Source organism: Sprattus sprattus (genome assembly GCF_963457725.1).
Source record: "Sprattus sprattus genome assembly, chromosome: 1".
NCBI lineage: Eukaryota > Metazoa > Chordata > Actinopteri > Clupeiformes > Clupeidae > Sprattus > Sprattus sprattus.
Window position 1 is genome coordinate 37,826,026 of NC_137920.1, and position 16,807 is coordinate 37,842,832.

At 42.3% G+C, this 16,807-nt stretch overlaps 1 protein-coding gene across 1 annotated transcript; it reads left to right on the forward strand.

The window, feature by feature from the left end:
- The first annotated feature begins 12,992 nt into the window (after window positions 1-12,992).
- Window positions 12,993-16,520, forward strand: atf4a (activating transcription factor 4a). Its single transcript, XM_080833050.1, has 3 exons — window positions 12,993-13,127; window positions 14,110-14,520; window positions 15,043-16,520. The coding sequence occupies exons 2-3, from the start codon at window positions 14,217-14,219 to the stop codon at window positions 15,987-15,989; spliced, it is 1,251 nt and encodes a 416-aa protein (XP_080689176.1). The 5' UTR covers window positions 12,993-13,127; window positions 14,110-14,216; the 3' UTR covers window positions 15,990-16,520.
- Window positions 16,521-16,807: the final 287 nt, after the last annotated feature.

The window sequence follows — 16,807 nt, forward strand, 5'->3', positions numbered from 1 at the left end:
GCGACTGAATGAGCTCATTTTCTTACCTCAATATCAAGGAGTAAGCTATCTAGGTGAACTAACCTTATGACTTTCCAGTCCATTAGCAGACAATGACATGTTGAGCTGATTACTAATGCTATGATCCAGATGACTAGCACGTCTGAGTCTAGGTCCTCACACAAGTCAACGTGCTCTGTATGTTTTCTCAGAGTGGCTATGGATGGGCTGACCCTCCACCCCTACCGTCCTATGAGAATGCCTGGAGTGGGGCGGATCAGCCCCCGAGCTATGAGGAAGCTCTCATGTGGGCCGAAACTCCCCCCTTCCAGGTAAGCACCTGACAGCGTACGGAAAACATGATGATGTGATGTTACGAGAGATAAGACAGACTCAACCAACAGGAATGTTATTCATTACCCCCAAACTGGGTCAAATAAACATCTGAAGCTTTGAACTTGAGTTCCTCAAAACAGTGATTGTTATAGCTAGAATAGAATAACACTTTACTAATGTCATCAAGGTAAAATGGCAATATTTCAAAACTCTTTTAGAAGAGGAGAGATTTTTTTATTGTATCAATTTCTTTTCACAAACAGCAGGCTCCTATGTTGTCCGGCCCAATGTTCCCTCCCCTACCTGACTACCAAACACCTGGAGCTCCGGTGAGCTCACTCACAAGATCCCAAGCACCTGCAGCCGGCTCACTCACAAGTTTCCAAGCACCTGCAGCCGGCTCACTCACAAGTTTCCAAGCACCTGGAGCTCAGATGAACTCACTCACAAGATCCCAAGCCACTGGAGCTCCTGGCTCACTCACAAGATCCCAAAGCAGAGACTCATATGGCGTTCAGCGTGTCATGGTACTGTTTTCCCTCGTGACAATGCTGAAAATTCGCATTTTACTTTCACTGCCTTGGAATATAATTTTTTCGTAAGAATTTTTTTTTAAATTATTGTTTACATAGAACATGTCTTGCCAAATGTATAGAGAGTGTAAGTACTAACTTGGTGAAAAATCTGTCTCCAAGCTCCAAGCTGTGCTCACAGTCTCCCCTCCTCTAACATGTAAATGATAAGCCAAGACAAAAGACATAAACATAATCCATAAACATAGTGGACCAGAAGCTTCATAGTTGTAGTACAAATTTTGAATTCAAACACCAAAATTGCTGCATATTTAATGTAATTTAGCTTTTTCTTCAAACATTAGCCTTCAAGGTTGGGAACAAATGTGGTTCCATTGATGCTAAGTTTAATGCATCGTCCTTTAATGACTTAAATGGTTTTTTTTTGTCTTTTAGAGTGATGATGAACTCATGGCATGGTGGAGAACTGTGAAACGTAAGTGTCAAATCAAAGTCAACTTAATTATCACTAACGAAGGCTACAGCACCTGACTCATGTGGTTTTATCATAATGGGGACTAGGAGTCACAGTAAATCAATGGATGTGTATGAGCCAATGGCCATAAGCTTACCTGCATGTCACGTCACGAGATCACTCGTCAGTGCTCACAGAGTAGAGCCCTACGTCTTAAAACAAGTCATGCAGTTACCAACTCACTAATGTGCTCCTATCAAACATTAACACACTTCTGGTTGACAATGACATCAACTTAAATGGTTATGTTCTGTTTGTCTTTCAGCATGGGCGAAAATGTCACATTCTCCAGATACGGAGCCTAGGTATGAAGTACCAAATAGCTGCTGACAGTGGTCCATATCATGTGATGTGCATTACTTCATTGTCAATACCTGTACTTGCCTTTGTAATCATACACTGAATGTCTGGTCATCGAGTATTATTTTCAATGAAGGCCAGTGAATTCAGGTTTATGATGAAATAAAAACTCAATGCATCCTTCTCTCCACCTGTCTCAGGGTGCTTGCTAAGAAGGTCCACCGGGTCCAGAGAGCCCTGCAGCTGTACGGGCTGCTCATGAGGACCCACGGCCAGACCCTGCAGAGCCACATCGCCGAGCTGCAGAGGACCTCTGACAACATTGGCAAGGCTTATAACACACTGAAGGCGGCGAGAGTCACCAGCGGCGTCAGCAGCGGGGCCTCGGGGGCGGTAGGTGGCGCAGCGGCTGTGACGGGCATCGTCTTGGCCCCCTTCACCATGGGTGTCTCCCTGGTCATAACGGCACTTGGCGTAGGGGTGGTCGCAGCAGGTGGCATCAAAAAGGCATCCGTCAAAAACAAGATGGGCATCAACCAGGACAGGAAGGCATTGGAGAACATTGTGCAAGACTATCGCAAGAAGCTGGAGGACATCGAGACCTGCCTCCAGTTCATCTACACGGGCATGGAGCACATCGGTCGAAACAACCTCTCCATCTTAAAAGGCGCCGACATGGATGCCGGGAGGGTTGCCAGGATGTTGGAAATGTCTGGAGAGGTGGCCCAGGGGCTGGGAGCGACCGGCAGGTCATCCGATCTCCTCCGAGGATTTGCAGGGGGAATCGGAACATTCTATAGCAAGAAAGACTATCGACTACTGAAGAGGGGCAAAGAGAAGAAGTTTGCCCAAACTCTTAGCAAAGTGGCCAGCCGACTTCAGAGCTCACAAGATGAGCTGACACGGGTCGCAGCTTTACTTGGCAGGGTTTGACATGTTACATTACCAGATGTGACAACAGTTAAAGGACATAGGAGAGCTGAGAGTATGTGAGGTATTTGGTTTCCCTGTTTTCTATCAACCCTTTGGGTTAATCCCAAAATTGTGATGGGAACTTGACATGGTACATGGAGTTAACGCTTTGTGAAACCACTTCTTTCAGTGGTTCATTGGTACATTTATATGCTGTTACATGGCTGCAAATTAATAAATGTACCAACAAGAATTCAAAAATATTTTATAATAATATGTATGAGTTGCTTCACAAAGACATTGTCGTCAGCTGTATGTAATCAATGTTATTTTTTTTATATTATGCTGTTAATGTCTGTTACTGCTATTGTACCTACGATGAGTAGGGCTGGTGTTAGAACACTAAGAGCCCTGGGGCTACACCTATTCAAAGGACTGCCTCAAAATTATCACCATCAATGTTTTCAGGCCATCACTGAAATGTTCAAGTTTGCAACCACAATGAAATGTTTTCATGCTGACTATCCCATGCTTAACACAACACAACAAATGCACACACTTTGTGGTAGAGACGCTCAGCAGATACACCATATGTTAGCAACAAAGTTATGCTTATTACAGTGCCAATAATGTAACACTCAGTAATCCTATTCATCTGCGTTAAATGCACTGCAATACTGTGTAGGTAAGACAATTAGTGACCTATTTTGCTTGGGCAAAGCCTGAGTCAAGGGTCAAATCTTGGTTCAATGAACAGAAGCCAACTGAACAACTATCACATAATAAAGGCAACATGATAATACAACACAAAAAAAAAGCTATAACACAGACCTAAACATTTTGGGACAGTAGCCTAGGCTATTCCATGACAACTCAGCAACACAATTATAAACACATACAGTAGATGAAAGAAAAAATGAAATCAGTCATCATCTTCTTATCAGCTTACAGCCACAGTCCTAGGTAGCAGTAGCCTACTTTTAATCAAACAAGAGCTGGTCGTCTAAAGCAGTGTGCCCAGCTTAAGCCTCTGTGATCTTCAGTGCTGTCGTTAGGCAGAATCTATTTTCTCTCCAGGACTGCTTGCAGGGTTATCTGATTGAAGGTAAAGTTTGCTTTTAAGATGTTTAAATTTCTTATATTAAAACTGTCAGACTTTGTACCTCCTCTAAATAAACTTTGTCTGCCAACCTCATCTTCTTTTTGCTATTAACTATGTACTCTGAGACTGCCGACATCTATCTTGCATATCTTTCCTTTCGGTTCAGATTCAGAATTCTTTCCTCTCCAACAATGTTTTGACAGCTCTGTATTTTTGTTGACCAGAAAGAACATTTTGGATAGTCAGAACAGTAGGTGGGATACTCTGACAGGCAGTGGCAAGGGAAGGGATTGGATACAAACCCGGATTAAGGTAAGGGGGAGACACTGGAATAGAAATCCTAGTCACTTAAGGCACCCAAACATCTTGTGACAGGTTTCTTCACCCATACTACAGGTTAATTCATATGCCCACAAGTAGTCTGTGAGAACCTCAGCCATAACCACTGGCTCTTTTCCATAACCACGTTTCTTCTCCTCTCGCACAAAAGACATTATACTGTTCCTGCCATTAACTGACAAAGAGTTAACCTCTTTTTTTATTATTCTCAAACACGCCAATGATTTAAAAACCTGCTAATATCTCAATGTGTAACAACATTAGTCACTACAAAATTCATTTTCCATACAGTGCTAAAGTACTTAGACAATGTGGCAGCCCAAGCTATCTGCTAACTGCCTTATTCATGATTCTCTTAAGTTAACCATGCCTGCAGTGCCTGGTAGGCTACTAAGTTCCAACAATCAGTGGTCCTAATTTAAAGACATGGCAAACCAACAAAATACATAAGCACCTTGCACAGAGTTCTGCTCATGCAGAAACCAAAAAAACGAAATGTAACACACAGAAGAAGGACCTAGCACCGTTAATTTACCTCCCCATATGAGAACAGAAAGGCTTCTACATTGGTTTGGTTTCACTTTCATCCTTGCTCATTTCAGATGGTCATTCAATGTTGCTAACAGCCAACAGGTACATGGAGCAGTTGTCGCAAGACTGAGCATCCTCTTAAGGGATTTAAATCTAACTATCCAGCAGTGTCCTATGTTGACATCCAACATTCCAAGGTCGCTGATTTTAAGGTAACTGACAGATACTATAAGAGCAGTTAATCATCTAAAAGGCAACGCCAATGCAAAAAAAGGAGCTCAAAATGTCTATTTACATGTAAGACATTTTGTGTACTTTTTTTGCATTGCCAAAAAACTGAATTCTGAATTATCTAATAAAAACATGAACTGAAGCTATTGTACTCAAATGGGTTGAAGTTCCATCCCTATATTGAAATGATGTGCTTAAATAATATTAAATAACTTTATTTCCAAATTAACTGAATGTGAAAATAATCTGACATATTTACTTAAACAGGTCCCACAAGGTCCAGGGACAAAGTATGATAAACGCCTGAAAGAACTTCCACCTCCTGATTATGGTTCTTTAAACCTGGAGAGTTACAATCAAGAAAAATCAGTCCACTACAAAATGGCAAGAAGCAATCTTTTCTTATTTTAAATTGGTTTTAATGTGGTCATCATTTCTAAGATTATATGACAAAACAATATGCAGACTCATAAAACAATGTTGTGAGTGTTGATTTATCTTTTCTGGTGATGTAGGATGACAAAGAAGTGTTGCATTGGTGGAACACAGTAGAACGTGAGTTGTATGGAATTGTATCGTATTGTGAGCTGTAATTATAATTGAACATATTCTCTCAGAAAGGCATTTTACATGAAAACTCTAACTTTTGCCTGCTTGCATTTTAGCATGGGATGAGCGGTCAAATGACTATCTGCTTTCAAAAGACATAGAGGCCAGGTATGTGGAAATATATTATACTCTGAGTCATCAAGGGACTTCAAGATGTCTTTGTAAGATTTCTGGATGCAAACTATTTTTTCTAAATGTTTTAAAGATGGTATGGTAAAGATGGAGTATGGTAAAAGTTCTTCAGGGTGTTAACTAAAGAATACCCAATTTTTAAGGGACACAATTGTTTGTTCAGCAACAGTCACAGACTGTAGGTGTAGACTTGTAGAAGGACCACAAAGAGCAGCCATGACTGTTGAATAAACTGTAACTCATCTGCTGCTGAACTCTCCTTCTTCACCTTCTCAGAACGTTCACCACGAAAGTGCACAGGATCCAGAATTCCCTGCGTGTCTATGCCATTCTTCTGACCGAGCGTGGTGGGTCTCTTCAGAACCACATCACTGAACTTGACAATCTTGCTGATAAACATCAAAAAGGTCTCCAAGAAGATGAAAATCGCAGCCATCACAAGTGCCACTGGTGCTCTCGGGGGCCTTGCAGCTGCCGCCGCGGTGGCAGGTCTCGCGCTCGCTCCGTTCACCCTGGGAGCGTCCCTGGCGGTGACAGCGGCATCCTTAGGTGTTGGTGTGGCCGGCGCTTCCGTTGCCATCGCCAACAAAGTGACCACAACCCAGGACAGAGAGAAGGTGGAGAAGATCCTGCAGGCCTACACAAGTGAGATTGGAGACATTGAGAGATGCCTGGTTTTCATCCAGACAGGGATAGAGCACCTGAGGAGACACAACCTCTCCACCCTGACTGGTGTCGACACAGAGGCTGTGAAAGTGGCCCGGAACATGGAGGTGGCCGGGGAAAGCACCGGTGCTTTTGGTGCCCTCAGCAGGTCATCGGGGATCATTGAGAGGTTTGCAACAGGGATGGAGCTACTTTTCACCAGAAAAAATCACAAGAAATTGAAGAGAGGCAAAAAGTCCAAATTTGCCAAAAAGATACGCACGGTTGCCAGTCAACTCCAACGTCAGCTGAATGAGTGTTTTGAGTATAAACAAAACTTGAGTTAAAGGAATTAGCTTTTTCCTGATCATTACTGTCCAACTGTCCAAAGTGTAGACTTTCACTGCACTGTTGCTCAAATTGACCCCAGCATATAAAGTGAGTTACACCAAGTAATTACATATATTGATGTATTTTAGTTACTGTTGAGAGCTGCCGGGTATGTCAGGTATTTTGTTGCCCTGTTTTTTATCAACCCTGCGGTAGATGATACTGAATTGCCTAGCAAAACAATGAAGTTATAGACAGAACCAGTTTCTTCAGGTTAATCCCAAAATTGTAATGGGAAGTGTGATTAACCATGACAGTCCATGACACGGTAAATGGAGTTAAAGTTTTGGTAAACCATTTCTTTCCTTGATTCATTGGTACATTTATATGCTGTTACATGGCTGCAAATGAATAAATGTACAACAAGAATTCAAAAATATTTGATTTTAATACGCCCAAGTGGCTTGTCAGACATTGTACCTCCTCTAAATTAATGTTGTCTGCCAACCTCATCTCCTTTTTGTTATAAATGATATACTCCTAGACTGCCGACATCTATCTTGCATTTCTTCCCTTTCAGATTCAGATTTCTTTCCTCTCCAACAATGTTGCGACATCTCCATATTTTCATTTGTCGGAAAGTACATGTAGGACAGTCGAACAGTAGGTGGGATCTACTTATCGCACCCACACACGACCCAGAAATGGGCTACTTCCTCCGTCAACCAACCTGCGGGCCCTGGGGCTTAAGGCCCCTTTTGCCCCCATAGTTAATCCATCCCTGTACGAGAGTGACTGTTACCTTGTTGGGATGTGCTGACAACACTGTAGATGAATGTGATTACAGAGAGAAAACTCCTCTTTCTGTAACCTTCCCATTTCTCACTGTAAATGAAAGCTACTTTTTCTGGGACCCGGCTGAGTTCATGAAACCCGAGTCCATAACTATACTGAAATACAAATTGGAGGATATGTGATGTTTAACAGGCTTGTATAGTAATCATGTTTAGTCAATTTGCATGTTCAGATGTGTACGCTTTTAACAAAAACACATATCCTGTTCACAACAAGTTTTATGAAAGCCTTGCAGACCCTAGTAATGCTATAGTCACTGACAATTGAAGCCTGTGTAAACACAGAAATACAGAGTGAATGTAGACAGAATGTGGAATGTAGAATGTAGCAAATCGTCCGAGTTAACCTCAGGTCAGTGCTAAAAATAAAAGTTCTGGAATGCATTTAATAATACCAAACCGTCTTGTCAAACCTGTCGGTGAGTTGCATTCATTCAGATGAAGATGCATTGTGACCCCACCCTCTCCTGAAAGACTGACTGTCAACTACACCACATTGAGCTTACATTGCAGGACTCTGTCTCTATCCAAAAACATGGATCGTGTAAGTACCTATGTTTGATTAACTGTATGCATTCACTGAAAAGGTTCAAATGTGACTTATTTTCCTGTACCAAGTTCTGACTGGAGGCGTTTTGTCCGTCAGCGCCCCGTTCCAGCTCCTAGAACACGTAGCTTTCCCTCGTCAGACTCTGTGGAAAAACAACCACAGACTGCACCAGCTCCACCTGTCAAAACTTCACCATGGACACCTGAGGTAAACTACACCTGTACGTTCAGCACTGGATGAGTCACATTACATAGCATATGTTGATGCTAAGCTAACCCTGATCTTCAGTTACAGTATGTTATTAGGGGGAGAAACATTTCTGACATATAATTTGCAAATGATCATTTCCTTGTAAGGGTACAAAATACAAAGTACAGAAAAAAGGTCAGGAATTTAGCAGACACTTTTAGACACTTTATATCCAAAGTGACTTACAGACAACATGCAGCGATCAGGAAATATGCTGCCAAAATTCTGTTCAGCAAAATTGAGAAAACACTGATGTTGCAATGACTGTCCTCTTACGGTTTACGGGAGCTTTGACGTTAAGGTGCACAGAGTGACAGTCTTTGCCAGTGAGTCAGTCATCAACATTTGATGTATCAGAACCCAGACATAGAGATAAGGTGTGGGGTACCAATGTTCAAACAGACTAAATCGTCCTGCCATCTCTAAGGGCAGTTGGCACATTCATCTATGACCAGACAGGAACCAGTCTTAAGGTTAATCGGGCATAGCATTTCAAGTCATGAGTAAGGCAGTTATCTATCAAGATGTAAATCTTGTGTATTCAACACTCAACGAGAGCTTAAGCTTAAAACCCCCAAACCCATTAGTGCTAACACAGCACAGTCTCAAACAGACTTGTAACAAAAGCCATATGATAACACAATAATTATAAACCTTGATCATGAAAACGTTGCTTATCCATACATAGTGTCCTCCAACCTTATGCCTTTGTAGCTTCAGCTTCACAGTGCAGCTTTTTGACCTTGTTCCGCCTCTACATTAACATACATTTACATTTACATTTAGTCATTTAGCAGACGCTTTTGTCCAAAGCGACATACAAGGGAGAGAACAATCAAGCTAAGAGCAATAAGACCTGGTGTAACAATAAATACTGCTTTTTAAAAAAAAAAAAAAAAATCAAGAAATAGAAAACGACATAGAAAGAAAAAGAAGTGCGGGAATGTCACTGCCTCTACAAAGTCGCTATACTGGAACAGTGCTCGTATGCCTTAAAAATGTTTAACCGTAACAAAAGGAATGTGTTGACTTCAGTTCCTCTCAACAGTCATGCAAATGAGTGTATTCTACGTATTATGTGGCTTTTTACCATTTTATTTTCCACTTGTCAGCAACATTCTTCCTCCCTCAAACTCATTAGGTTTATGGCAAGGAACTGAATTCCTCACCAGTCTCCCCCAGCAAGAGTGAGCATCCTCTTAAGGGATTTAAATCTAACTATCCACCAGTGTCCTATGTTGACATTCAACATTCCAAGACCGCTGATGTTAAGGTAACTGACAGATACTATAAGATACTATAAGAACAGTTAATCAACTAATGGGCAAAGCCGATGCAAAAAATTGCACAAAATGTCTATTTACATGTTAGACATTTTTTTTTACCTTTTTTGCATTGCCAAAAAACTGAATTCTGAATTATATACTGGAGCGATTGTACTCAAATGGATTGAAGTGTTTCCCATTCCTATACTGAAATAATGTGCTGAAATTATATTAAATCAATCTTTATTTCCAAAATAACAACATATGAAAACAATCTGACATATTTACAGGTCACACAAGGTCCAGGGACAAAGTATGATAAACGCCTGAAAGAACTTCCACCTCCTGATTACGGTTCTTTAAACCAGAAGAGCTACAATCAAGAAAAATCAGTCCACTACAAAATGGCATGAAATAATCTTTTATGTGGTCATAATTTCTGAGATTATATTATACAACAATATGCAGACTCATTTAACAGTGTTGTGAGTATTGATTTATCTTCTCTGGTGATGTAGGATGACAAAGAACTGTTGCATTGGTGGAACACAGTAGAACGTGAGTTGTATTGAATTGCATTGTATTGTGAGTTGTAATAATAACTGAACATATTCTCTCAGAAAGGCAGTTAACATGAGTTCTGCTTGCCTTTTAGCATGGGATGAGCTGTCAAATGACTATCTGCTTTCAAAAGGCATAGAGGCCAGGTATGTGGAAATATGTTACACTTTGAGTCATCAAGGGACTTCAAGATGTCTTGGTTAGATTTCTGGATGCATACTGTTTTTTCTAAAAAAAAAATAAAGATCGAAGTATGGTAAAAGTTATTCAGGGTGAAAATGAAAGAAAATACACTTTTTGAGGGACACAATTGTATGTTCAGCAACAGTCACAGACAGGTGTAGGTGTAGACTTGTAGAAGCACCACAAAGAGCAGTCATGACTGTTGAATAAACTGTAACTCATCTGCTGCTGAACTCTCCTTGTTCACCTTTTCAGAACGTTCACCACGAAAGTGCACAGGATCCAGAATTCCCTGAGTGTCTATGGCATTCTTCTGACCGAGCGTGGTGAGTCTCTTCGGAACCACATCACCGAACTTAGCAATCTTGCTGACGACATCGACAAGGTCTCCAAAAAGCTGAAAATCGCAGCCATCACTGGTGCCACTGGTGCTGTCGGGGGCCTTACAGCTGTCGCCGCAGTGGCAGGCCTCGTGCTTGCTCCGATCACCCTGGGAGCGTCCCTGGCGGTGACAGCGGCAGCCGTAGGTGTTGGTGTGGCTGCTACCGGTGCTGCCACCGGAGCTTCGGTTGCCATCGCCAACAAAGTGACCACAACCCAGGACAGAGAGAAGGTGGAGAAGATCCTGCAGGCCTACACAAGTGAGATTGGAGACATTGAGAGATGCCTGGTTTTCATCCAGACAGGGATAGAGCATCTGAGGAGACACAACCTCTCCACCCTGACTGGCGTCGACACAGAGGCTGTGAAAGTGGCCAGGATCATGGAGGTGGCCGGGGGAAGCACCGGTGCTTTTAGTGCCCTCAGCAGGTCATCTGGGATCATTGAGGGGTTTTCAACAGGGATGGAGCTACTTTTCAATAAAAAAGATGACAAGAAATTGAAGAAAGCCAAGCAGTCAAAATTTGCCAAAAAGATACGCACGGTTGCCAGTCAACTTCAAAGTCAGCTGAATGAGTGTTTTGAGTATAAACACAAACTTGAGTTAAAGGAATGAGCTTAGTCCTGATGTCCACTACTGTCCAATAGGCTAATAAATAAAAACATGAAGTGTAGACTTTCACTTCACTGTTGTTCAAATTGACCCCAGCATATAAAGTGAGTTACACCAAGTAATTACAGATATTGATGTATTTTAGTTTCTGCAAAGAATAATCAAAACTAATAAGATTAAGCACTCAATAGAACAATAAAAAATACACTAAACAGCAGTGCTGCTTTTGTCTTGATGTCAATAGTGGGTTGCACATTAAGGCTAGCTCCTCACAAACCTAAACGGCAAACTAATTCTGATAGGGAAATATGAAACTCTGACTTTAATCAAATATGTATGTGTGTTAATCATTTACCTTTGTTGGATAAAACATGACTTTTTTCTGTTTCTGTAGGCCTATATCTTTGATTCTTAAGTGCTGATGGTTCTAACTCTGTGTATGTGCCTAAAAGTGTACCTTGTGTGTGTGTGCGTAAGCAAGCGCTGATAAGAAGAAGTCTGCCTTGCTGTTGCATTAAGTTGCAAAAATCATAGTAAGATGACCTCAGACGTCATAGACCCACCACATGGTTATCCCTGCTGACAGTGTTTTGGCATCAGAGAACAATCACTTCTTTCTATATAATGTAGGCTATATGTAATGTGTTTAATTTTGCTTCTCTCTCGTCTGCTGCAGTCTGAGAGTGAGCCCGGGTTCTCTCTCTCTCTCTCGCCTCTGAGAGTGGGCCCGTGCCTCTCTGGCCTGCCAGGACTTGGGTGACCCCGACAAGGTTGTTGTTGTTGAATAAATATACATATATGCAACTCAAGAGTCCTGAGGTAACTTGAGTGAATTTTCACCTAACAAAGTATAGATTCATGTGTTTCAAAGTTATGACAGTCCGAATTATTGGAAGTATTCCTATGGTTTCTAGTACCCATATTCGCCTTTAGAGGTCAGCCTTGTAGAGTTCTCAGATTCCAAAAATGAACCTGTTGACACTGGCGTATGAACATAGGCTACTTAAAGCCATTTTCTCTCCCATAGCCTCAACTTGTCGTTTAATCGACATGCCTTTACTTGTCAATAGTAACAAGTGATATAGCTATCGGAGTTAAAACAATGAAAGTATAGGTGAAGGTATCAGTGAAGATTTGCGAATCACGTGCTGCCCGTGGATCTAATGCGTGACGGAAACACAAGAATGTGATGAGATGGATGTGCTAGGCAAAGAAGACATGATAGACCTGACCTTCACGTGCTAGTGATCTTTTTAGCGGGTGTTCCATATTCACTTGACAATTTATCAAGGGCATACAAATTCATATGCTAGATGTATTGTATTAGCCTATGTGGGGAACTTGCTGATTAAAAGGTATCAGTGGATCTAATGAGATTAAAGATTATTTGCCTCATCGCTACATCACAGATATCTTTGAAAACAGTAAACAGTCCTTGAAGACAAATCTGTTAGCTTATATCTTTGTTAAAATAGACTAGGCTTACACATGAGTAACGTATTTTCCAACAGTCATAGAATTAGTAGAATTACTTTCGTCTATGGAAATTTTAAAGCCATGTCAGAAATATCAACTCTGCTTTCTTAACATGATCAACAAAAACACACGCTTCCGCTTGCGGAAAACGTTTCCATGACCCACATTACTAAACAAAGAATTTGTACTGGTTGGGCGGACTACTTTGTTGGCTCAGGTACAAATAGGCGATGAACCAATCAGAATGAACTATTTTGCGTCAGGCGGGTTGATATGCAAATTATACACTTGCGGAAGGTTATCTCACGCTGTTATGCGTCTCTATATATTATCATGTGACTTTACAACAGAGTTCGTTCTACCTTGTTCTCTGAAGATACTACTAACACTCCGAGCTTGAAGCTATCCCGCGCAAAATGGCAGTATAGCGCAGCGGCATATTTAGCAGCGGCAACCCGGCAGTGCAAAGGCTAACTGCCCTGGCTTTATTTGGCAAAATGGCGTAAGTACACTTTGATTTTCACGACAAGCTTACACGGAAGTTAACTTATTTGACAGGAGACAGTTGACTTCACCATGTAATTAACTTGCTCGTTCACATTAACTAACTTAGTTATGGATAACTTGCCAAAATTAGCGACACTGCATAGCCAGTTGAAAGACCAACACTAATTTGCCCCCTTAATTTTATTTGAGTTCATCTGAATACTCGTAGATAAGTCATATCATCTGACAGTCTTAATGTCAAGTAGGAAGTATGGGTGTCCGGTTCTAAATCAAATTGCCAATGGCATTGCACGTGAGATATCGAGAATGTCTGGATGTTGTAACGGTAATGTCTTTTGAAGTGAGCTAGCCGTTAGCCAGATATATTTATCCCATGTTTCAGCGACTCCATTAATTGTATGAAACCATACGATGTAAACAAACTTCATGGAAGTCATATTGATGGGTTATAACCAAGACAACGTGGCACTTTTAAAATGGCGACTGTCCTCGATTTCCTTTCTGTAGTAGGCTGAAGTGTTGTGGAAATGGCGGTAAGGACACATCCCCAGCTTAGACTCAGAGACTGGGGGTGGAGTCACCGGTCGCGCCATGCCCATATAAGGACAGCAAAGTCTTCTCGTAAAGGGAGGGTGCGCTCATGTGATGAGTCTCCTTCTGTTGAACTTGCCTAGAATAGTCACGCTGACTGTAGAATTGTTAGATTCTCACCTCGCATGCATCATTGGTACCAGCTCCACCATGATGGTTTGGCATATTTGATACATGGTGAACGAGACCCAAAATGTATGCAATATTCTGCTTTCATCACACCCACACAGATGATACAGAATGTGGGTGAATCATAGCTGTTACCTAAAAGAATACGTGTGCACACATAGGCTATGTTTATTTGTGACTGCTGTTCATGCAGTACATGCCGTGGTTCATAGGAGTATGAATCCTCACCATTCTCTTTGTCATCCCTGTTCTCTTAGGTCTCTCGATGCAAAACCCCACAGCCTTGCTGCCGTCGACAGCATAAAACTCCCGCTCGACCGGTCATCAAAACCTCTGCTTCTTGTGTCCCTGACCCGAAGCAGTGATGTCTCTGAGCTCACAACTAGTTATGGAGGAGGTGGGGTCCCTGTTCTTGGGACCCTCACTTCTGATGGATGACCCTCTTGGGCCCCTTCTGGACGATGAAGAGGAACCTCTGACAGAGGGGCGTGCTTCGCCCCTTTCTTTCTCTTCCTATGCTGATTCTTGCTCCTCTCCCTTCCCCTGTTTCTCCCCTTCCTCCCCTCCCTCCACTCTCCTGGGATCCAAGGCTGACCTGCTTCCTTCCTTGCCTTGGCTCTCAGCCGATGAGCTGCTGACTGCCCACATAGGTGCAGAGAACAGCGAAGGTGAGGTCCATCTCCAATGTGGGATCAAGTACTATGTTGAGTCTATGAGAGGGTTGCAACGATAATTGTAACATCGTCATACTGTGGTATCAGGAGATGTACTACCTCCCTTATCTGCCGTCCTCGTGTAGCTTTTGGCACCACGTGTTTTTTGTTTTATCTCGTAACACCAAAACATGAGAACCATTCTATAACACCCAGTCCTCTGCACTGAGCATACACTAAACATTTAAAAAGCGCATCATCACTGTAACCTTCTGGTTGACCAGTCAAATCAATTGAGTCAAACTGAAATTGAGGAGAAGGTTTAAGGAGGAAAACAAACAATGTATATAAAATTGTAATGACAATTTTAGTTTTAAGTTAATATTTCTATTCCAAATATCCCTTGTTCCAATACTCTAAAAGGGGTGCAAACCTTAGAAAATTGTGGTATTGAACATTTTAAACTTCTATAGCCCTAGTTTATAATTAAAATCTGAGTAAATAGTTGGCAAACATGTTTCTCTCTGTCATTTGCAGTGGATGCTTTCTCTGGAATGGACTGGATGACGGAGAAAATCGATCTAAGCGACTTTGACCTTCAGTCTCTCATTGGGTCCTGCGAGTCAGACGAGCCGCCCAGTTCTCCGGAAGAGCTCCTGGCCTCCCTGGAGTCCCACATGGATCTCGACTTGGATCCGCTGCCCTTCCCCGATGCGTCCGCTCAAGAAGACCTGGCTCTTCTCGCACTTCCTGAAGACCCTGCTTCTCCCATCGCCCTCCCAGAACCAGAAGTAGCAATAGTTCCCGAGCCTGCTCTCCTGGAGATCGAGATCAAGTCGGAGCCATCCTCTCCAGTCCCAGCTCCCTTGCCCTCCACCTATACCCTTGAGTTGGGTAGTGAGGTTGATGTTTCTGAGCTGGAGAAGGTGGTGCCTCCTGTTGTGGCCACAGCCACCCCGGAAGCCCTTCAGACCTCCAGTATTGTTCTCTCCCTCTCGCCGACACACATTGTCGTGGTTCTAGCCAGTCCCAAAGAGGAGCTGAGCCCCATTCCAAGCTCTTGTGGTGAGCTGTACGACAGCGGCATTGGCTCTGACGCCGGCTCTCCTCCCCACCAGGTGAGCCCTCCACCCTCTCCGAGGCCCGGTGGTTCCTCCAGAACCAAGCCTTACTCTAAGCCTGATCCAGATGCAGCTGGCTCTCCCCCCATCAGTGGCAAGGTGAAGACTGTGTCTGGAGCACCTAAGGTGGTGGAGAAGAAGCTGAAGAAGATGGAGCAGAACAAGACTGCAGCTACCCGTTACCGGCAGAAGAAGCGCTCCGAGCAGGACTTGCTGAATGCAGAGGTCGCAGAGCTGGAGAAGCGGAACAACGAGTTGGGGGAGAAGGCCGACTCAATCAGCCGTGAGATCAAGTATCTGAAAGATCTCCTGGAAGAGGTACGCTCTGCCAAAAATCGCAAGCCCAAGAGCAGCTCGGCCTAGAAACACCAAGGGAAGAGGGAACGAGAACTGTATTTTGGAAATGTTCATGCTTTGGACCTGGGAGATTGAGAGTGGAAGCATCAGTATGCTGGTCTCCCAGTCCTGCATGTGTCCCCTTGCATCATCCAATAGTAGATCTGTGTCCAGAAATTCTTGTACTCAAGATTATCGGTGTAGTGGCATAACTTGGTGGAGAATTTTAGTTAGCCTAATAACCTAGAATCATGAAGCCTACTTCCCTTAAATCTTAGAGTTAACAGACACATGCACATCACCCCAACCCCTACTCTCTTATTTCACTGAATCTCTTCCTCCTATTTTCTTTTTAAAAGCAGCTGAAGTCCTTAAGTCCAGTAAGGGGCCTATTGAAATTGTGAAATCTTGTTACACACTGAAATCCCTCAGTTTTTTGTACATAGGCTTAAAGTGCTTCCCGTGTGGATTTTATTTAATCTCCAGTCATTTTTTTGTGTAGGTGTGTTGGCTTGTACAATGCTCTGTTGTTTTCTATTAAAGCTTTATTGAAACTCATGTTTTGTATTTGGGATTTGTATTCTTTCAATATTGAAAGTAATTGGAAAAGTTAAAATCTAGTCAAGTTTAATCTAATTAGAACAAGTAAGGGTAACGTCAACTCGGGCTGAAATGTAAGTTCCCAGCTGTTGACACTTAAATGAAGAATAAACATTTCATCCATAGCTATACTGATTTGTATTACACAGATCTTCACAAATATTTGTAACTACATAGGAAACTAAATATGTAGCTCAATTCCAGGAGATCATTGACAATACGTGGTTAATAGACTAATAGGCAGA